This window comes from Lathamus discolor, chromosome 1, assembly GCF_037157495.1.
Source record: "Lathamus discolor isolate bLatDis1 chromosome 1, bLatDis1.hap1, whole genome shotgun sequence".
Lineage (NCBI taxonomy): Eukaryota > Metazoa > Chordata > Aves > Psittaciformes > Psittacidae > Lathamus > Lathamus discolor.
The window spans coordinates 45,818,593-45,842,695 of record NC_088884.1 but is presented as its reverse complement, the minus strand read 5'-3'; the positions used below and the strand labels follow the sequence as shown (position 1 = coordinate 45,842,695).

General features: G+C 37.8%; 1 protein-coding gene across 4 annotated transcripts in view; it reads right to left on the bottom strand.

Annotated features, from left to right (window-relative positions):
* Nucleotides 1–24,103, bottom strand: part of TMTC2 (transmembrane O-mannosyltransferase targeting cadherins 2) — a 252,735-nt gene that overhangs the window by 104,750 nt on the left and 123,882 nt on the right. For all 4 annotated transcript variants that reach the window (XM_065669680.1, XM_065669690.1, XM_065669700.1 and 1 more), the window contains one exon: nucleotides 3,927–4,755. In XM_065669680.1, the coding sequence (XP_065525752.1) occupies nucleotides 3,927–4,755 (829 nt within the window). The remainder of the gene's footprint in view (nucleotides 1–3,926; nucleotides 4,756–24,103) is intronic.

Genomic DNA, 24,103 nt, shown 5'->3' with positions numbered 1-24,103 from the left:
GGATCTTCAAAGCTTACTTACAAATGTCACGGCAAACACCAGGAGACTAAAATTATGCCCAAGCAACTAATGCCTCTGCAGCACTCCAACAATCTATGCCTTGCTCTGTTATATTCTACTTCTTTAATTAGTGTCTCTAACAGTACAACATAATATATATCATAATACATCATAATGAATATCTTTGATGTTCAGATGTTGACTGCAAGGCACAAAATGGCCTGGAGGAAAAAGATAAGGCTTTTTGAAGCCTGCTTTTGGTAATACAGAGAAAATTAGAGATAAAAAGGCATAATAAGAACAATTATTTTGTGTGTCATTGTAATTTTGTAATAAACATGAGGTAATCATCACCACAGAATGACTCTCGGTCTAATTGAAAAAGACATGACAGCTATCACCCATTTTTAACTTCTTTGTTTGTTTTTACATTTTGGGAGGCTTTCTTCACTATAGAAGAACACTCAAATAATGGGAGCTGGTTTATATCAGTTGGGCTGCTCATTAAGTTGAAGGTATCACAGAAAAATACTTGTGCCTTTCCTTCCCTAGTGTCAAAACATGTACACAGCCACTTCAGGATCCATAAACTACACTAATCAATCTTGCCTATTTTTTCCTTCAAGTGCTGACAGACTGTAACAAGGCAATGCTCAGATCACTTTAAAGATATTTGAAATACTAGTCATAACAAAAAGACCAGAACAAGCCCAGAAAGAGTTGGAGTCAAGACATCCTAGGTCCTCATTATGACTCTACCAGGCAAGGGCCATTACCTCTCTGCCACATAGAAAGCCAGATACGAAAGCTGGCATGTGTACAGTGGCTCGGAGGTGGCATCACCACCTTCTTTCTCACTTGACTCTCCTGCGGTGTATTTTGGTGTTTTGAGAAAGGTGATCCATGCATTATGCTTTTGAGTATTTTTTCCACATTTCAGTGACTGACAAGAACAGCCTGGAGAAATGTAAATTGCAGAAAGGCTGTGGTTGCCTGTGAGGTTAGGGGCTTTCTCACTTGAGGCAAAACACTATTTCTCTGCCTACAAGGTACCCTTGAGGGAGCCAGAAGAAAGAGCTGGCAAGGTACTTATTGCCCATCTCTTCACTGAGGACTGAAGATGAAGAAGCCTCTGAACAAATCTGCCTGAAAATCCCATAGCAGAAGAAAGGATTATATTCATACACCTACTACAGCACAGAGGACCTGATTATAAACCATCGCCATGTGAGACAACTCCATTTCCAAAGCAGTTCAGCCACATTAGTTCATAAATGCACCTGTGCTAATAGCTTGCCTCTCAAATGACCTTATTAGTACAGCACATCAGCTCAATGTTATCACACAGCATCCAGCCACAGAGTGGCTTTCATCCTGCTAGGCAAGAATACAGATGGATCTGGAACAAAACACTCAGCTCCCTGCTTTAGCAAAGCTGGTCCTCACAGATACCCACTTCTTTATTGGTCCCCACATGGGGAAGTTTTGAAGATTCCCTCTTTGCTTTTTAGCCGAGGACTAAAGAAGCTCTTGTTCAGAAGCTCTTTGCAGGAGAAGAAAGGAAAAGTGCTAGGGAAAATGATCCCACCACTCAAAAATGATCGGAAGTAAGAAAATACTCATGAGGAGAAATGGATGCAAGTTGAGGAACACAGAAATGAGGAATGGCAGCCTCTTCTTAGCAGACTAAAAGGAATGAAAACACTTTCTCTCTGCTGTCTGAGCAGTCCATTGTCTCACTGTTTGAATAGCCTATTTATCACCAGCATTCATAAAACTAAAAAAAAAAAAAAAAGAAAAAAAAAGAGGCAAACAAAAAAAAAATTGTTTTTCCTACGTCAACCTCATTTAATTACTGAAGAGCAGTTTGAATTGTTCATCTCCTAATACTTCTGTGCATTGGCAGCCAGTCTAGACCAGTCAGGCTTGCCTGATTGTATTAGAAAATAAAATTAGCATAGTCAAAGCCAGGGATAATCTCGGAAGTATTCACAATAATGAATAGAGTTGGGTGAAAGGTCACTTTAGCTGGGAGTTTCTGGTACCCAGCCTTGTTACAACGTGTGTGGGCTAGTAAATATTCAGCAGAACTTCAACAGAGATTTACAGCCAGCTCAGTCATGTCTGTATCACCACACTGATATGCTGCCTTTGCTTTTGCATATCTTACAAGAAACTTAATGTCAGCTTATATGGCGAGAAACCAGGCAATCATATATATATAAGTCTGTGCACACTGAGATGTGTATGATGAAAATAGCTCGCCTTGTCTCTGGGGAGCGTAATACCCAGCAGTTTAATTTCCAGACAACATCACGGCCAAACCTACTATTGGACAAAACCTAGAATTTTATTTTTTTTATCACAAAAACTGGCTTAAAGCAAGCAGACAATTATCAATACAGTCTGCGATATCTTGGGATCCCCACCAAAAATGGAACATACATTAACTATTTAATCAAACGTGCACACGCTCTTTTCTTTCTAAGGAAAGCCAATGTTTTAATGCAAGCTTTACAATGTCACTAAACTGGTAAGTCTCACAGCATCATATCACCACTCTGGTGTGCTGTCTTGCTGTTCACTTCCTTCAATTCTTGCCCTCCTATATTAGTTTTGAAAAAAAAAAAAAAAAAAGTAAAAGAAATGGGATGTGCTTGTTCACAGTTAACAAAAAGTCAATGCAGCAACAAGTTTAATAATTTTACCTAGGGAGACAAAGTATATGAAGAGGAGTAAGCGGACTAACAATTGACAAGCCACTATAATGCTGCTTTGCAAGGTATCTTATCTGTCAAATCTAGTTTTTCACTCTCTATCAGCTTTCAGTAACACCTGCATTTGCCTCATACTAAGACAGCTTTTAGACTATGCCATGATATAACTGTCTAACCAAGAAACACACCTCTGTCAGTGGATGACTTTGCACTATACAATGGGCTTATGAGCGCAGAACTTGAAAAACTCAAGTATATGTTCAAAGGCTGTCAGATTTTTCTTTCACAGACAGACAAAGCAATCAAGTGAACCCTTCTCAATTCTGATGAATTGTGAATAATGAAAGCTAGTCAATGCCTACACACAGCACTCACAGGTGGTGTTTTAACCATTCTCATATAAACCTGTTTGTGTGCCAAGAGCAGTACCGGCAGCAGTTCAGGATCCCAGCTGGATCTGCCATATATGAGGAAACCACAGCTAAACATTGTTACTGATCCCTGAACTAGAGGGTTTACTGTGTGTTTGGAAGCGTTTACACTAGCTGTAGTCACATTTCAGTATGGTGTCGATACAACCTTTAAGAGAAGTAGCTGGGAAACATTAAAAATAGCTGACATTTATACATTAACAGGAAGGACTAAGTATTTGACAGGAACTCTTTACAGTACCTGCACGAAGGAAGAAATACAGTAATTTCCTAGGGTGAATAATATGACCTCATTTCCTCATTTTTAGTATGTAGTATTGATGTTACTTGCATCATATGAAATAAAAAAAAAAACCCACCAGCTCCCTGATGGTGTCCTTTACTATTTTACATATTTCCTAGTCATAGTGAACAGAACATTCGGTGAACATATGAAAAAACTTCATCAGCATTATAGGTACCAGATTCCAGATGGAAAATTAGCAAGGTGGGTGGGATCTTTAATACTAATAATGCATCTTTAATTCTAAAACACAGAACTAAGATAATGAAAGTATCCTCTTACCTTAGGGTCTCATTTTCTCCACTTCAATGCAAACCTGTAACACCATATCAAAACATACTCCTGCTTTTCTTTATTTTTTACTAATGTATATACTACTGCAACTTAAAAGGACATTTCCTAGTGTATCCTCTTTAGATACAGCTGATAAATTCAGACAATTCAAAGGTAAAGACAGGAATAAATAAAGCATTGACCATAAAAAGCGGAATTTACCTTTAGCAGGGTTTACTTTTATCCCTGACCTATACAGCATCTCCTCATTCTGCCAGTCCCCATTCCGGACAACAGTCTTGAGTCCATAGAAAACAATTAATGCAGCAGTGGAACAAAAAACCAAGTTCTTCAGAAAACGCTTTTGGGCTTTGACATAAAGGGCCCTGACACCTACTGTAACCAGCAGGCAGAAGCCCATACTAGGAACATACAGCACACGCTCTGCTATTACAAAGCCAACATAAAAAAACAGGTTTGTGGCAGGAACAAAGGGCACTATTAACAAAGACAGAGACAGAATGACAATGTTCTCAGTTGAAGGAAGTGGCAGTTTCTGCATTTCGAGCTTTTTTATACCATTCTCTTCTTTTGATGCAAAGCTTGACTTCACCTCCAGTGTCTTGTACTCCATCTCTGAGTGGCAGCTATGCCCATTAGCATTCTGCTTGCCGTTCATTACAGTTTTCCCATTGCATTCTCTTTCATTGCTGGAACCCTTCAAACTAAAGTAGGCAAGGAGGAGGAGTCCAGCATAGAAGGCCACAGTGTGTAGATTCCTCCAGTCACTGACTGCTTTCAGAAGAGGCACAGCATCCATAGACCAGTCAAAGCTGAGGGTATCTGGGCACAGCAACAGCCAGAGGTTCTTTGTTGGCAGGTAAAAGAAGGTCAGCGTACGCGTGAGAAAACTGTCCGAGTCAGCTGCTGGATTGTCAGAATTGGAAAAACTTGGGGGCTTGTTGCCCATCCAGTATAAGCGGGCACCCAGCAGCGCAGTGCCACAGGAGGTCAATAAACCGATGCTGAAGAAGAGGGTCAAATTCTTTCTCTGAGGAACAAAAAAAGCAAATATAATCATCAACATAAATAAACAGCAGGTGTTCAATTCTGTAAATTATGAACAAAAGGAACTGAGAAATGTAGGATACAACTTTTTTATTTACTTATTTTTATTTTTAATGGAAACAAGCACTATAGATCTCAGTCACTTGACATTTGGATAACAAAATATTGGGGTACGCTGTTGACCACAGACTAAAAGAACAAGCCCTTTCACTTAAGCTCTATCAAGCCTGTACCAGTCAAGTCTTTGGAGATCTTAGGGCTGCCAGTCCTTGCTTAAGATTTAGTTGTGTAACCCTTTGAAAAATCTTTATTTTAGAGGAATTTATGGAATATTACAATGACTCCAGCAAAACCTCCCAAATCCTTTCTTTGTTCCTGACTGTGACCAAAACACCAGTTTGCCTTAACTGGATTTAAAGTTCCAGTTCCATTTTCTCTATAGAAAGTGCATCCTGACATATTCTACCTGAAAATTAAGTAAACCTTCCAAGACCACAAGAGAGGAAAACAGACACAGATTCCATGCTTAGGTCTTCCAGCTCCTACTTACTAACTACAGCAATCGTTCGGAGCCTTCAGATCTGCCTCCTATTGACAGCCCCACTTAATTTTGCATCTCACAGTCAAACAATATGATTTTTTTTCTTCAAGCACACGACACCAAGTAAGTGCTCTAAAACCTTTCACATCTTCATACCCATCTAAATAACATTCTGTGAAGCATGCAATAGCCTCCACCTCCCCATGTCATCATGCTAGCAACTTGAAGAACCTCCCCTTATTTATGGAATAACTCAACATTTGCCATCTGGAACTGTGTGTTGGGTTCCCCCCTGCTGTATCTGAAAGCACTTATTTATTCAAAGGCTTCCAGAAACATACCACTTCTGCCTAAATGAGAATCAGGAAGCAAGATTTTCTCACCTATTTCTATGACAGAAGAACCTAAGTTCTGCTCTCAATTACATGGGCACCCTAAATGAAAGCTGTTTTGAATTACTATCTCTTTACAGAAGAATCTGTAAATGCTAAAATATGTGCATTTTTGTATTTTAATTTTAGATGCCTTTTGTAACAAAACTATTTGCCAAATAGTGCCAGATACAACATTAGCATTTTTATAACCTTTCTCCCCATTATTACAAAGAATCATTTCTCAATCATTTTTCCTTTTATTAGGTCTGTTTCTTCCATGTCACACTACACATTCATGGGATGGTTATTCATGTTTCCTCAATCATTCAGAAGCAGGACTTCACACTGGAATTATCTTTCCTTCATGTTATTTTCTTCTTTGTGGGGGCACTCTTCCTGGATATGAAATAGAGACGCTTGTGCTTCTCCATTTTAGGTCAATTACTAATAGTTTCCTACCATCAGGCTACTTATGTTCCAGTATGTGATGTGGTCTAATAATAATTTATCTGCTTATCTCATGAAGAAATTTCTGTAGAGTTTCTCTTTGTGAAGTCTAAAATACTTAATGTCAGTTAGATTAATTAATTCAATTTTGATGCAATATGGAGGAATTCAATGGAGGCATTAGTAGGGAACAAAGAAATTTGTAACAAAAATATTTATGTACTTGTATCAGAACCATCTAAAAAGGCCTAAGTCCACATATTTCATTTACCATATTAATTCCAGTTTGATTTATTAGCTTTTGTATATTTCTATATCCTGAAAAATTAACTATTTTCTGGTAATAAATCAGTCAACCCCCACATCTACAATTTATAATGAATGTATTCCGGGAAAGCATACTGCAACAACTTATTTATATTTGTAAGCTGGATAATACTTGATATCTCAGATACTTTTCATTCCTACCTGCCAGGACAGTTTAAATGCTTTTAATGATCTGATACTGTGTAAATGGGTTATGACTTAAAATCCCAATCAAGTTTATATTTGAAACAAAAATATTTTTCAGAGTTTATGGAATTACACGCACACGTTCACAGTAAAACCTATCCTCCTGGTTCAACTTGTCCTTTCATTCCCAGCAGATTTTGCTATACAGAAATTTTTCTGCCCACCCCTCTGGCTCAACTACTTTCAAACTCGTTTCCTTCAAACATGCACATAAACAACTGACAAATGTTAAATGTGACCTTTTTTGCTCTTTTTATACACCCTTCTACAGTCTCTTAAGAGGAGACTGTTTATACAGAAAGAGGCTGGGAAGTGGAAGACGGGTTTTTTTGTTTGTTTGTTTTAATTAAAAATTCAGAGCAGGTCTTTGCTGGAAGGCTATACACCACTTGAAAGATTATGACATCCCAAATACTAACAAGAAAAATGTGATTATCAACAGATAAGAAGTGAGCTTTCACGGATTGTTTTGATTGCTTTGTTATTTTGTTAATATTTACTTAACAATAGAAGAAAATCTCTCTTTCCTAAAGGTTTAACTTTTCAATTAAATGCTGAGAAAGTTCACACTACAAAGTTCTTTGACAAGACCATACTAGAGCAAATGCGCCATTCCTCAAGGATAATAGTGAAAACTGCTAAAAGCTTTCAGATCCTCTTCATAAATCATAAAACAATAACAATGAAAAGTTTGTCTTTTGCTCCCAGCCCTAGAAATGCAAACAATCTCAGTGCTAATCCATCCTCATTGCTGGTGTAACTATTTGCAGCCTTCCTTTTAAGCTTAAATTTAAGATCAGTAAGGTCCAGATCCTTTACATGTCTATGGCTCTACAAAGAGCACAACTTATCAATATGCAGTATTGCATTTCATGCTTTAACAAAACATTTTTATGATTTTGGGTTTTTTTGGTTATGGTTTTGTTGTTTTGTTGGCTTTGGTTTTGTGGGGTTTTTTTTATTTTACACCAGTGTCAAATTATATATCTAAGCATCCGTTCATGGAGCTCAGAGATATTTAAGTAGGTGGGTTTCTACACCAGCATATGTATTTATCATGCTGTAAACTAGTTAACACTAGTTAACTAACAAAAGAGCTCTGGTGGTTTTTTTAGCTTAAATAACTGACTAAAGGGATGGAGTGCAAATATCCTCTTGTTGCCTCAGACACAAATGGTTTGTAATCTTCCCTAGAAATAATTTTAGACATAGACCTCCTCAAAAGCCAGTAGCTTCACATCATCTTAAAATTAACTACCTGTTAACTGCAGTTACCGATAACCTGTGTAACACTGACATGCCATTGCGAATTTTCAGATTTCAGAGGACATCCTCTGAACTCAGTCTAAAACTAAGACTAAACCTGGGCCTAACGCTTAAACTTCTGTCACAAACATTTGAAGTAGGATGGGTTTTTTTCCCCTTTTTTCCCTCTTTCAACATTCATTACTTTTGCACAGCTTTTATCCCTCTGTAGTAATACAGTCAGAGATACTTAGAAAAGTTTAGTTCACATTTTGGGTTTACCTTCTTCCAGGCTTTGTATAACAAACCAAAGGAAAAAGAAAAATTGTTACAGCAATTTACTAAAGCTAAATAATGTAACAGCTCCCCAGTAGACTTTTGCCTTCAAAGAAAGTGCTTGCAAAATGAACTCTGCTCAGACAAGCACTTTCACTAGCAACTCTTCCTCTAAGCCTCCTGACAGCCTGTTCTCCTCTGACTGTGTACATTTAGTGTAGCCCAGCAGCAGGAAAAGATCCTCTGTAATGCTTGGCAGAAAGGATTTGGATTACTATACTCATGAGTCCTAATCCAGCCCATCTGCCATATGTTTTGACACCCCCATAAATCCTCTAACCTTTCATAAGTAGTCATTTTCATCTGGGGAAAAAAAACTGAGCACTGATTTAGATCAGATTTAACATCACTCCTGCCTGCTAACAGTCAAGTACCACCAATGCAATTTTAGTATTTGTGACTGCAGAAACCTTTTTCATCTTTTTACCAAAATCCATCTGCATGACCCACCCACACTGCACATTTCCCTTGCATTAAATCCTAATTCCTCACTCCATTACACTGCTCTTAAATAAGGCACTTCAGCAGATTTCTTGATCAGGCAGCCCCTGCCAAAGCTCATTCATCACCTAAGCAGTATCCAAAGCATTTTCAAAAGACACTATTCTTTTAACTTAATGTCATCCATTTCACAAAGCAGCATTAAATACGGTACATGGCCAAGACACTCCAGATATCAAAACCTTTGGGGCTAACCACGTACAAAATGTTATTTTTAGAACTCAGGAAATGCAGAAAAGAAAGTAGGCATTATCCACACGAGTTTGTTTTCCAACTTAGAGCTCCTTGAAAATATGTTGGCTTGAAAACTGGGACTTCCCAAAGCAGTAAAACACTGCCAGATCACTAGACTGACAGTACCTTGTTTCCATGGTAGGTAGATGCTCCTGGATTACAGATCAACTGAGTTTGAGCTGAACTATAATTCAAAATATATCTCCACCAGGGACAAAGCTATTTGCACAACCCCTGCTGGGTTTAGTACTGAGCTGGAAATGGGCTCTACCACTCCCTCTCCACTAGCCCAGTTTGCTCCTGCTCGCATGACCCACTGAGATTCACTTATTTACACTGGTGATACAACAGCTGACCTGAAGGTCTGCTCTTCCTCTGAGTTGTAACTCTGTCTATAGCTTATCCAATATCGTGACCATCTGTACATATTTAATGACACTTACTTCTGGTGGTATCAACCCACAGAATTCTCCTCAACAAGTAAGTCAATGCACTCATAAAACAGATGAATATTGTGTGTACATATTTTTTACTGTATTTAGCAAGTACCATAAACTAACCAGTATTTATTCCTGATGACTTGACTTACTAAAATTTAAATTGACTTATAAATACCGACATTTAGAATTGCCCAAAGTCTGCCTCTAAAACACTTAATATTTTGATATGTATCTTTAAAATCAATCAGTCAAACAAACAAAAAAATCAACACTATAACAGACAAAAAATCCCTTTAGCGGCTCAGCTGAAAAAATAGTTTTAAGGACTACAGGGGAAAAATAAATTTCATGAAGAACAGAAACTGTATGAATGACTGTAGAAACTGTAGAACAGCAGAAATTACTACATTAGCCTGATAAATCTGTGTGCATGATCAGTGCAACAGAGAAGGCTCTCTCTGAAGATAAGTCTACACAGCCAAATTCAGTGTGACAATGCTAGGTGATGCTAGGGATATCTACCCAGAGTTAATCAATCTATCTGCAGGAGCAAGAATTTAACAGAGGAGGCTAAAAGCCCAGTGTGACCCAAAGATATTCCTGAACTGCCAAACCGCTCAGGAATTCTGTCCAGCACTACTGATATCACTGCACAGGAAGATACGTATTCCAGCGGTCACACCTGCATTTCATTTAACAAGTACTGTCTCATTTGAGAGGTTTTGCAGTGAAAGAAAGGTGCTGCACTTTCTGCACCAGCTAAAATGCTGATAGCTCACTGAATATGCAAGTATGTAGAAAGGCAGAATTGGAATTCAAAATTATATTGAAAAGAAAACAGAAAAATGTGCAATAAAATAAACCCATTTAAAAGGCAGGGCAACTCTCATTGCTTAAAGCTACACAAATATGAGACAGAATGAGCAGTTGGCTTATCTTCAGAGAAGCATCAGGGATAATCAAAGATCACAATCAACTCTTTTAAACCACTGCTAAAGAGGTAAACAAACACCATACCGAGACTACAAATGAAAGCACAACCTTCAAGATCTATGCAGTAATTCTTCCTCTCTTCTCAATACTAATAAATCCTAACAGTGTCTGGTTCCAGCACAGAACTTGCAGAAATAAATTAAGGAACTGGATAGACAAAATGATAGATCAATTCATTTAAGTTCACAGAGAACCAAGGGAAAATTCTAGATGTGTAAAACAGCACCAGTATGCCTCTGCTGCATAGTCTAGGTAGTAGGGCAGTCTCATAGATGAGACGTACTTGCTGTAAAGACAGGCCGTCCTCTTGATTAACACACACACCTGAATACTCAAGGCTGAGGTCCATCATGTCTCCTACACCATATTAAGGAAATCGGGCCTGACGATGCTTTTGAACTACTCAACCTGTACAAAGTGTTGGCAACTTACTAAAGCCCTACTCATTTGGACTGATGGATATGCGTTTTTTCTTCTAAAGGAAGTTTGTTCTGCTCTTCTCTACAACATACAGGCATGGTTGAGAGAAAAAGAAGCAAAATGGCACTTAAAAGCACATACTGTAATCCTACCTATAAAACCTACCACCAAAATTATTATGGTACATTTTATGTTTCCTACACCCATAAGACGGTAATAAAGGCAAATTAAAGCTGAAGAGCTGATTTAATATACAGTGGGAGAAAAATATACATCATAAGAATGTAAATAGACACATACTTTTTAACTGACTAATGAAAATAGAAATGGATTTTATCAGCAAAAATACCATGTAACCCCAGATTAAGCCTCTGGCAATGACTAAGCAACTTTATCAATCCAGTAGAAGGAAGTAATCGATAATCAATTTCCATACATACATTAAATAGCAACTTATCTCTAGTTTTGACAGAACAACCTATTTAGGAGTAATAAAAATACATCAGCTGGAAGCCCACTGAGCTACAAGTCAGTTTATACAGTGAATAACAAGCAGCATCTTGTGTGGTTATTTTTCATTTTCCCTTTGCAAACTACAAAACGGAAGCATTTTATTTTATTTGTGCCTTTAATATACAGCAAAAGAACGAACAGCAAAGTTATATTGAAACTATACTCATAACAAAGAAAATATATTACAGATTTGAATCCTTGATTGTAATTCTTCCAGTAAAGCTTAAAAACCTACATTTTCAAAGAGAAACACAGGTAACATTGACAGTCCCTGTGAAATGCAGAACCTGCTCATAAACCTAGAAGGCACTGTAAATTATCAGGAAAGATCATACATTTAAGATCATACAAATAGTCATTTACTAACCTTCAGAAAAAAAAAAAAAAAAGTATTTAAAGCTGGGTTTGGTGCAGGTATTTTATTTTCAGATCTACTGAAAAGTGGACCTGAAATCCCCTCTATGGCAGGGGATTGGAACTACATGATCACTACGGTACGTTCCAACCCAAACCATTCTATGATTGATTCTATACTTGCCTCCTTTGTCATCTAGCCTAGTCTTGCCTTCCATGCAGCTAACCAGAGAGCCAAGAAGCATAGTCAATGAAATTCTGGAGATAAATACATGGATGCTTAAAGAGTATGACACTGCAGGGGGGGGGACCTCAAAAACTTATCAAAGAAATTAAAAAATTTTGTAAGACCTGACCAGCAAGTATTGCAATCTCAGAGGAGCAAGACTGGGAAAATAACATATTAATAACAATTTCATTTGTTCCTCTTTTCCATTAGATCACATTAGTTTCTTCTAAAATTGGTTATGCTCAAAGACTAATTTGGAGAAAAGAGAGTTTACTATGTCCTATGTTAATTACTGGAGAAGTTTTTTTAATTAATTCCCTATTGAATATACTAAATACAAATGGGTACAAATACCTGTTAGAAAATTAGTAGAGACACCAAATTAAACTTTTTGCAGCAAATAGCACTGGCTGGCTACATAAGTAATCACTACCCAATGATAGCAAACTGTTGCAAAAATGTCACAGGAATGAACGGGAATGTACAACTATAAAAATGTTTAGTTAATAAACAGAAATCTCATTTCAGTAAAAAAGCTCCTCAAAAGTATATTTGACAAATAGAATAGAATACCTTGAATAGGATGGGCTCTACCTTGATTCCCTACACATAAAATATGAAGAAAATTATAACAAAAAAGTGTTATTTCTTCTAACCTTAGTTTACATACCTTTTTAATGGGTACTCAAAAGGATATTGAAGCACATCCTTTTTCAAAACACAAACTGCATTACTAGTGTCTGACTCAGAGACAAACAGAGTTAAAGGTAAAGCAATTACTGAACTCTGTAATACAAAACCAAATCCTTAATAATCCAGATAAAAAGAGATGAAAAATGGTGAAGCAGAATAGAGATGACAAAACTTACTTCATGTGATTTTATTGCTCTCCATTAAGATAATGTGAAGAAATGAGGCAGTTTGCAAACTCCAGTGAAACAACAGCAAGATATTCTCAACCAAACTATTAGTGGGTGACTTAAAAGATTTTTTTTTTTTCCAGTACTGTAAAAGGTATGCGGAAGCTCCTTAATTGATTACATTAAACTTACTTGAAAGCCTGTGCAGTTATCTTTTTAAGCTTGAAATAAGGTCTTTAATATTCCAGCTAGGAAATGATCTGTGGTCAAATCAGTGTAGCTGTAAGACAATCTAGCTTCTCTGAAGGAAATGAAAAATTATGTATTCTTTTAGAAGAAACCAAGAAATTTATTTGTTGATAAATGCATTCAGTACCATTATCAAAAAATTTAAGTAAGTTTCTCAGGTTTTGGGCAAAACAAAAGCAGCAGAAACAAAACCACTGCAAACTGAAACCATTTGCCTGCTCATACTCATCCATATTCAGATATACATATACACAGACCCTTCCTTAACAAGTGCTGGTTTATAGGTTCAATGCATTAAAAATATGTTTTGGGCATCAGGGAAGTAAATGCAACCATCTTTCCTTAGCATGGCTACCGTGCAAACAGCCAGCCATTATGAAATTCATTCCAGTCTCATTAACGAGTAAAGTTCGGAAACACAGCATTTTGGAGCCATAAAGAGAGGATTTATAACGAGATTTCACTCAGTGGGAAGGCCAAAGTACAGCAGTTCTCTCTCCAAGTTATCATAATAGAAAGCTATTTAATGAGTGTGGGATTTCTTCAAGAATTCAAAAAAGGCAGGATTTGGAAGAGGATGTGTTACATTATGCAGACACCCACATCACTGAATATTTCTGCTACAGTAAAACCATCAAAATAAAAATCCTCAAAGTTATTCCTATTTTGAGCTTTCAAATGTAAAACACAGATTTGTAGAGATTAGCAGCTAGACACAATTCACTGTTTAGAACGTTAGCAAGGTTTAGTGAACTAAACTAGGTTGCCTAAGGTCATGCACTCCATAGTGCAAACAAAAAAAAAATTGTGCCCTGAAGCACGACACTGCCTTGCAACAACAAAAGAACAGAGTGATAACTTTCCTCATCAAATTCTGCAGAAGCCTGTGCAGTATTGGTGACTCAAATTCAATTACACACAAACTTGAATCCTCCCCTTAATCCAAGTCCAGATCAAAGCTACATCCAGCACTCAATAATGATTTAAAAATAAATACATTTCACTAACCCATATGCCATAATCTGCATGCACGAGATGGGGACATAACGGCTTTGCATGCTAGAAATTAATCACTTAACTTTCATATTACATTATTGAGTTTGCCAATGAAGGATGGCAGTGGGAAGGTGACATGAACACTGGAGCAGAGTACGCTAGAATTCTTAACATCAAAACACAAGTGCAACTGACACAACTCATATTTATTTTTCCAACTAGCAAATTTAGACTGTGGCTTCTTCACAATATGAGACTCTAGACAGCAATGATGCTTTAGAAAGTTTTTGCTTATTTTCTGTTGTTTCCAGGGTGATCAGTTCCTTGCACAAAGTGACATTGTGTCAGCCAGAGGAACAGGTATGGGGGTGGAAAGCTGAAGGAAGCAATGCAACTTCGTTAAGCCATGACTGCTACCAAAGACACCTACCAAACCAGGACTTCAAGAGTATTGCTAGGAGAGCTACACCACAGACAGCACTACAGACAGCAGTAACCTCTTTCACCATGCAGTCTGGAAATTTTCTTCTAAAAATGCTTCTGTTGCACATAGATCCAACCTAAGTATCAGCTTTCAATGACTTTATTTTCATGTTTCTTCACCCTGAATTCCTTTTATTGTTTGCTTCTGCCAAATATTACATTGAATTACACAATAGTGCCTTTAGAAATGGTGGTGTCCACCTTTTTGCCTAGAGTCTTGTAAAATCTAACCTGATCCAGTACTGCACCTGGGAAGAACAATATTCATAGAATCACAGAACAGTTTGGGCTGGATGGGACTTTAAAGATCATTTAGTTCAAGCCTCCTGCAAAGAGCAGGGACATATTCAACTAGATCAGGTTGCTCAGAACACCATCCAACCTGGCCTTGAATGTTTCCAGGGATCCACAGGTATCTACCACCTCTCTGGGCAACCTGTTCTGGTGTTTCAGTGCCCTCATTGTAAGAAAATTATTCCATATATCTAGTCCGAATCTACCCTCTTCCAGTTTAAAACCATTACCCACATTCTATACCAACAGGTTCTGCTAAAAAGTTTTCCCTGTCTTTCTTGTAAGTCCCTGTAGGTAATGAAATGCTGCAATAAGATCTCTCTGGTGCCTTCAATTCTCCAGGCTGAACAACCTCAACTCTCTCAGCCTTTGCTCACAGGAGAAGTGCTCCAGCCCTCTGATCTTTTTCATGGCCCTCCTCTGGACCTGTTCCAACAGGTCCATGTCTTTACTGTACTGAAACTCCAGAGCTGGATGCAATACACCAGGTGAGCTCTCACCAGAGTTGAGTAGAAGAACAGAATAACCTCCCTCGACCTGCTGATCACACTGTTTTTGATGCAGTGAAGCATACTGTTGGCTTTCTGGGCTGCAAGTGCACATTGCTGAGTCATGTCCAGCTTTTCACCCACAAGTACCCCTCAAGTCCTCCTCCAGAGGGCTGCTCTCAAGCCCTTCATCCCCCTTGCCTGTACTGATACTGAGGGTTGCCAGATCAAGGTGCAGGACCTTGCACTTGGCCTTGTTAAACCTCATGAGGTTCACATGGGCCCACTTCTCAAGCTTACCCAGGTCCCTCTGAATGGCATCCCAACCCATATTGTCTACCACTCACTCTTCCAGAATTTTATCATTTAAATATTCAGGCAGACACAGAGCAAGTCCAGCTAAACTGGGGTTGTAGTCTTTAGCTGACCACAATTTCAGCTACCACTCTACTACAAAGACATTTATTTGAAAGAATTAATCTGTTTTGAACCATTATCAGTTACCTTGTTCGCCAGAATCTCAATTAAGAAAAAAGACAAAAAACTTACAGTTCTTACATATGAATGAGGAGAGGTATGAAGGGAGAGACAGTATCTTTCATTAGACCAATCAGCTTCTCTAGAAAAACATATTATAATTGGAAAAAACAGTCCAAAACCAGACAGCTAGTCTGATAAAAGATACTACCTCCTTCCAATAAAGTTTGTTGTATTTTTACTCTCACAATGACAATTATACATGTCCTGCTTGCCACTAAAGAAGAAAAAAGCCTAGAGAAGCGAAGGCAATTTTTGCCATGAAAAAGTCTCTTCATCATTCCACATGTTTCAGCTCAAGTGTGCAAAGCAGAAATAAGGCTTTTAATACAATACAGCTGAAAGACATGAAGAATATGCTCTCTTCTTAATACACAGCACTTCTAATAAATTCTTACAGGAATGGGGAAAAAAATCCCAGAATTCCCTTTCCTTTAAAATAAAATAATGTTAAACAGGGAAGTTTTAGAAAACTGTCTTTGGCTTTCCATTAGTGAGAGGGAGGCATGAGGTAAAAAGCTATAAATAACATGGGTATGAAAAGAAATCTTATAAGAGAAATCAAGAAAAGAAAGAAACAAAGATCATAAACCAAGAGAAGGAAGGAGCAACAACACAGACGTAAATGAGAACAGTAAAAGGTTAAAATAAGAAGACAGTCAAGATTTTACTCTTTCCCAAAGAGATTGGTATGAATCTAAAAATAATGTGGGGTGTAGTGGAAGAATGCACAAGGATCTTCAATAGTAGAACTATTCAAATCACAAAACAAAGGAAAACAAACCAAAATAAATTGAACATTTGAACAAAACCAGAAAGACAACTTTCTTGGTTTGAGAATCTCTTCCGTGACCTCTCTTCCTTCTGTTTTATCCCTTCTCCCTGTCTTTGAATTTGCAAATATCTGCTATCAGGTGGTTGTCAGCAATTGCAGTTTGGTTTGGTCTCAGGCTTTTAAAATAGACACAAACTCTGCCTGTCCTGGGTGGGTACAACAGTATATATATACTGTTATACCCTGCATGGGTATAACAATACTTAACATGATAAGAACCTTCTAGTGCCAGCTCTGCAGCCAGCTCCTCTCTACCTACTAAGCTGTAAACCTGTGTGGTCAACAAATAAGTAGTTTCAGAGGAAACTATAGGACATACAGGGGTATAATAAAGAGTAAAACTTCAGGAAGACTACTACAGTTTATATTAAAATGCCAAGACCCTTAGCCAACAGTGCACATATATATACACACACATATATAATTATATTTCTATATATACCTCCCTCTGTGGGTGAGGCAGATGCTATGCCACATACATCCTTTGACATGTCAAGGGTTTATATACTGTTCTTTTTTTTCCAATTGCCTAATGAGAACATGACTAATTTCCATGTAATGAATTCGAAACTTCCTTTTCCACATAGAATTCTGGCTCAGGAGTAATCATCGTGGCAGGCTACCGGGATGTTTTACAATTATGCATCCTGAGATGTCAGAAAGGGACCAACCATACCCAATTGATTTTCAAGACAGCAGCTAGGCTGCAAAGAAGTCAGAAGTTGTTAATCATTTACGTACTTCTCAACTTTGACAATCAATGCAGCAAATACATTTCTTCACCTTGCTTAGAGAAAAAAAATGAGAATAACCTTTAAAGACCAGGAATACTCACACATTATGGATTTATCTGGCTAGCAATATTCATTTCAGTAATGAAAAATTTGACTGAAACGGCTAATGTTTTTAAATTACATACCCCCAAGTTTTATTAAAATTTCTTTTTATCTGCACAAGAACATAAAAACCATTAACTAAAATACATGCAGGGACAGAAATGACAACTGCTAGATTTTTCAGGAGTCCATCTGAAAGGACCTTGACATTTTTCCAGTTATTAAAAATTACATCTTCCACAATTCACATATCTAAGTAGGAACTGACCTGTAAAGACTAGCCTGTAGTGACATTTGTACTTTTCTGAAACAAACTGTTTTAGTATTGCTGCATTGTTTGTCTGAGGTGATTCCTGAGATTAATGTTTCTTATATTAAAATAATGAAAACTATGAAAATGATAAAAACTTCACAATGCTGAAAACTCCAGTGACTCGATTTTTAATCACTTACCAGCTTGGAAGCATCAGAATCTTAAATGAAAGTGAAATGCTTTAAAGCACGGACTCCACAGAAACCAGCACTCTGGGTGAAGTTATGTCTAGGCTAGTCTCCAAGTTCCTTAGAAATCTTCCTTCAGTCTCAGTTTCACAAATGGAAGAATTAGGCAGTTGGACCTCTTTTTAGAAGACAATGTCTTTTCCTTTCTTTTGCTCAGTGACTTTCCAGAACCATGGAAATGCCCTCCTTTTCAAGAGAAAACTAGAATTTCCACATATCAATCTGTATTTATGTGCAACAGATCCCAGACTATGCAGATATTCTCTCCCTAAGACTGACATTTTCTCTTCTCCAAGTTGAGCGATTCTGCATGCAATGCAATGATTCAGTTCTCAGTTGACAACAATGAGCATGAGCAAGTATGACTTGAGTCTGTTGTTCTGGAGGTGACCTGAGCTCTGGTATCTCATTGAGGAAATATTTAATTTAATAACTGTTCGAGCACACACACATTGCTCAGAGCTCACAGTGTGTAGTTCTAGTGTGGTAGCACATAAATTGGATGAAGCACTCTGAAATCCTGACAGCACAAAAGTAAAGGGGGGTGGTATATGCAGACCTGGATAAGCTTTATAAGCACTCTGTACATAACCTTGTCAGTGTATGCCTAAAAGCAGCTGCTTCAGGACGTAAGGATGGTGTCTAGGGACCCTGCTCAACTGAAGGTGACAGATGAACCTGAAGAGAGATGAATCTGAAGACCCACCTTTTGGACTTCAGCAATGTGATGGTTTAGAATCAGCTGTGCCCCTACCTCCTTCTCTGAATCTTGACCCGAGCTTTTGTGTGAAAGGTTTACATACTTTCCACATGCTACAAGTATAAATGAAGAGAGGTTTAAACCAACAGCTAAATTATGAAGCACACCTCCTACTTCCTGTAACAGACCTTGCTCAGACAAGAACATTAACAGCTGGGGATAACCTCACTCCTGTCAAACCCACAGTCAGCCTTTGAGTCTTATCAGAGAAATAACTCGAAGGACAGAAAACCCAGTTCATATTAATTTTTGTTATTTGCTTTCTGGAATCCCAGATTAAAAAGGTTTACATTCTTTAGCGCTGGCCAAAACCATAAGGACTATGTATATTGGTTTGGTTGGGTTTTTTTTCCTGTGAAAGCTGAGATTCTCACTGGGACAGATGTTACAAGTGTATAATTCGTTGCTCACAGTTTACAGTATGCGTATGTTTTGTTAAAGGGCTGTGGCTTGTCAGAAAGCACTGGGTTGACTGCTTGTCTTACCAGGCAGCTACGCACTAGTTCAAATGGAATGTTGGGAAGGAGGAGGGAGCTCTTGGAAAGTACCAAAACTGAGAAATCCTGCAGTGCAGGAGAAACAGGGAAATCCGTGGGAAGCAATGAGCCTTGAGGAAAGTAGGGAACCAGGTCTCAGAGACAACAGGCATATTTTTCTAGAGACCTGCAGGACACCACAATGATCCATCCAAACAAGGGAAAAATAAGATGCCTCATTCTTGCAAGGACAAAACCTGCTTTCAAACACAACTATCTGAGTATACAACACCCAGCAAATCTGTTCTCTCTCTTTTTATGAAATTTTGCTTTATTTTAATAATTATATTTTTAAAAAAAAGTTTTAAAAATTATCGGTGTATTCTCTCTAAGAAAAAGGTCCAGAGAGACATACCTCAGAGCTCTGAGATGGGTTCACTGGCCTAAGAATTAAGGCTTAAAATGCTGAGAAAACTGACACAACAGCTGAAACTGCATCAGGGGCCTTCTTGAAAGTACTGTCAATAAATTATACTTTGCTTACTGAGATTCATCTTTGCTCTAAAAATTGTCATGGGTTCTGACAGAAAGAAAACTTACTGAATGTGAAAGGTCATCTTCTCTTTGCATTAACTGATTTTCCAAATGGAAAAGATCAACCAACACAGAGCATTCTGCAACTAGTAGCAAAAATACAGCATTTCTTTAAGGTCAGGAGCAAAACCAACCTAGAAGGAAATTTGGCTCAACACCAAGTAAAGAAGTGATTAAAAAGTGTGCCCAGGTAGCTGGGCTGTCTGCTGGGATCGCAGCTAGGATACAGTCCCAGAGCGGTTTCCTTCAGTCCAGGGCTGCAACATGAATCAGTAAGATGTTAAGTACACATGCACATGACCTGCCATTTCCCCACCAGACTCAATTACTGCTTTTAATCTGTTCCTTTGAGGACAAGAACCCAATAACCAATCTGTCTGTGCAGAATCCAACTTCACCCATACAAAAATAATAAAAATAAAAATATAAAGATCTTTAAGTAAATATCTGTTTTTTTACAAGTGGTTCAGCATATCAGGGGATTAGTTCTAACAACGTGAGTGACACTGGCAGCTTGATATAGGTAGGTGATGAGACAGCAGAACTGTGCACAAGGGGGTCTTTAAGTCAATGTGGATGAGTACAGAACAATGCAGGATGTCTAAGAATACTGCAGCAACAAAGTTATTTCCTGAAAAGGAAGACAGATGAGGAAGAAGGGCTTGAGCTTTGCTTTCTGAATGCTACAGTTTGCTCATTTTTACCTATTTTTGGAAACTATCTGAAAGCAATAAATTATGCCAATATTCACCTGTCTTTTGAGTATCTCCTAACCATTTACAAAGCCAGACAGCAGTGGACCCCCAGTCGGGTAATATCTAACCTTTTCTGACGAGGCAGCTAGTATTGCTGGAACATTGCTAACTTTTCAGAGAAGAATTTTTCTCTTTTTTCCCACAATTGCAATTCATGCAGAATTTGTATTTTAAAATGTCATTAATGTTAAGTATGTTATCCTCCAAAAAGGTTATTTTACAGATCAGTGAGAAACAAAAGGGTAGCCTTTGCATGTTAAAATGTGGACTTTCAAATTCTGAAAAGAAATAAAAATGCAATAATGTAGTATGACTTGCAAAAATTATAGCACAGAAAAATACACACAGATGAAAACTTAAGAGATATGTATATACTTAGAAAAGGAAAAGAAGTAGCTAAGAGATACTTTATTCCTGAAATTTCATTTAACAAAGACTATGCTCCAAAAAAGTCACTTTAATACAGCAGCACAAGCGTATTTCAGTGCCATCTAGCTAACACTCAAGGTAACTTACATCAAAAACACAGACACCCTTTTCCCTGCAAATATGCTTTCTTCAATAAAAAACAGAGTAGTGGCACATTGTTTTTGCCTCAGATCCATCAGTGTTTTGAAGCATAAGAAATCTGGGCTGCTCTTGAAATAGTTGAGCTTTGATGTATTTATGTGAGGAATATTAAAAATGTAAAAAAAAAAAAAAACCCTTTATGCTGTGACTGAGTTCTTGATCTGGACAGATCCACATGAATTAGTACTTTAAATACTGTTTTTTCAAGTACAAACATATTAGGTGTCATTACACAACCATTCTATCCAATTCTTTTGTGCTATACATTATTTGATGGGTTGAGACAAATTCAAAAAAGGAAGAGCAAAGAAAGAAGACCATTTCAGCTCATTCTAATAAATGGAAAGAGTATTGATTTCTAAAGAAAATAAATCCGTAAAAGCAAGTGAAGAATATATTTTGAAGAGTGGAACACTATGGTTTAAATCCTCCGAAACTAGATTTTGCCTCCTCCATAGAATGGGCTTCCAGATAATAAAAGATATTTGCAGTCCTGGCCATGCCATTGTGACTGTTAACACCAACTAACAATGTGCAAGCTCTTTCTGAACTTTAATCAAAATTCTCCACATTAAAATAACTTGTCAGTCTAACATTTCTCCCTCCTGTGCAAAGTACATGGGAGGAAAAATGGTTTCTTTTGACTCAGCAATGTGATTTCATATCCTCTAAAAACTGTAATTGAAACATAATGGCCCAGCTTTAAATCTTTCTGGCTTAGAAGTGTACCATTCAGCCTCTACAGAACAACCTGAATAGCCAGCATATACCTGCTAGGTCATGCGATTAAAAATCTCAGAAAAGAATAAATAACCAAAATTATTCTTGTTTTCCCCTACACAGTAACTGCATTTTGGATTGCAGATTGTGAGAGCATGCAAACCAAACACCCTAAGCAAAAAAACCCACAAAACAACAGTAAGCCCAAAACTCAGCTAGTCAAGTGAAGAAGGAAAAAAAAAGTTGCAAAAGCACAAAGTAGAAGGTCTTGGAACATTGTGCCATGGCAGGACAAATGTAGCTACTAGATAATTATCTACCTTAAATTTCAGTTAACTTCTCCTGTTACATAATCTTTCACTATTTAGTCCCTTGTCCCTCTGTTCTTTTTTTTTTTTTTTTGCTAACATGTAACTAATGCCCTTACACATACCTCATAAAACTTTTTACCAAAAACAGCATTGAAAAACACTTCAGCAAAGGTATTCTGAAGAATAAGAAATGTCACTGAACGAAACATGGATGGGATTAAGACATGGCTCAGGAACATGCCCCCAAGACCTGTTGTGCTTGCTGCAGTTAAGCAGAAGCAGTAGCTAAAAGCTTGCTCCAGCAAACTCCACTTTCTTTCCCTGCCCTTCCATGTCAGCCTCAGCTCGTCCTCCCCTGCCCACCTTGATTCAGTGCTATACAGACCCCTTTTCTCTTTTCACCAGTCCCACCAGCTGTCCCACCTGAAAACTCCCTCTTTAGCAGCTGGCTGGGACTCCACTTTTGGTTGCACATTGGTAGGGAGTAAGAGAAGAGCAGGACAGGGCTGCAGTAAGCAAGACAAGGCAGGAGGAGCTTTGCAAGGCACCTGTGTGACAGTGAAACAACACTGCCTGAGGTAAGCCTGAAGAAAAATGAGACGGTAAGCAGACTAAAGATGAGGTGTTTAAAGCAGTAACATTTTTGATAGACTATCCTTGTTCAGACTGGAGAGAAATTTCAGATACTGAAGGCAGAGAGAGCATGCCCATACATAATCATATTCCTTGGCAGGAACTTGGCTGGATGCACTGCTAAAATAACTATTTAAGCACTCTCCCATCCTGCTAGACATATAGACAATCTCCACAACACATAAAGAGACTGCATAATTTTTCATAGATTTGGGGGTTTTCAGTGGTTTTGTTTGTTTTTCTTTTTCCTATTGCAATGGTAAATTTATTTGGCTGAATAAATCCAACTGTTCTTCAGACAACCATGATAGTTTCCAACTGACAATAACTACCAGCTTACACAAACTTATGTCCTCTTGTGAATTAACTACCTTCACTGTTTCATTAACATTAGGGACAAGCCTGAAGGTTTCCAGCAGAGTCTAAAGAGGGTTAAAACAGCTTTGAGAAATCCAAGCTTAGCTTTTGAAATGGATAAACAAGTGAAGTATGAAGTAAGCTACTTGGAGATATTTGTGGTTGGCCAGTTGCCTTTATGTTATCTGAAGTCAAAAACTTCCCCTAAGCATTCACTGGCTTGTGTGTCTGAACTGTAAACAGACAAAAAGTATTACTGACTATACCTAACTGCTGTTTTCACTGCCATAATCTCAGGCCTTTTCAACAGTCTCACCCATAACAAACAGATATTAGAGAATGTGAGCAACTAAAAAAATCAGAGTAGTCCTAATCATTAACCCAAACATATAATGGATCTAAAATTTCCCCCATATTACTCCACTGCATACTGAAGAAACTGGATGTAGAAGAAGATAAAGAGCAAACTGGGCACAGTTAATGTGTATTTGATACACAAACATTGCAAGTTACTGAATATCTACAACAGTTGTACTTTCTAAGGCAGCACCTCTCTTCTCCATGACCAGCCAGCTGTTCTTACAGGTCAAGATTTCCAGACCAGTGATGGGTCCAACTATATACCTAGAGATGTGTACACTGTGCTTGGTTACAGAGCAATGTTCACAGACAGCTAACATAGCATTTTACCCTGAAAACAAAGTTCAAATAGGAATACGAACCTCAAAGTGTAGCATATACATCTATGGGAATGTATTTTAGGAATTACCTCAGTTTTTCTTACCTTTGCGTGTCCATCTTGGATGCTACTTTGCACAGAAAACTAGAAATAGCTTGTACAAAAACTTGCTACCTCCCAAAATTTTATCATAACAGTCTGCTCTCAGGGAAATACTTTCATGAACAACTTAAAGCCATGGAATACATGTTTGTTTC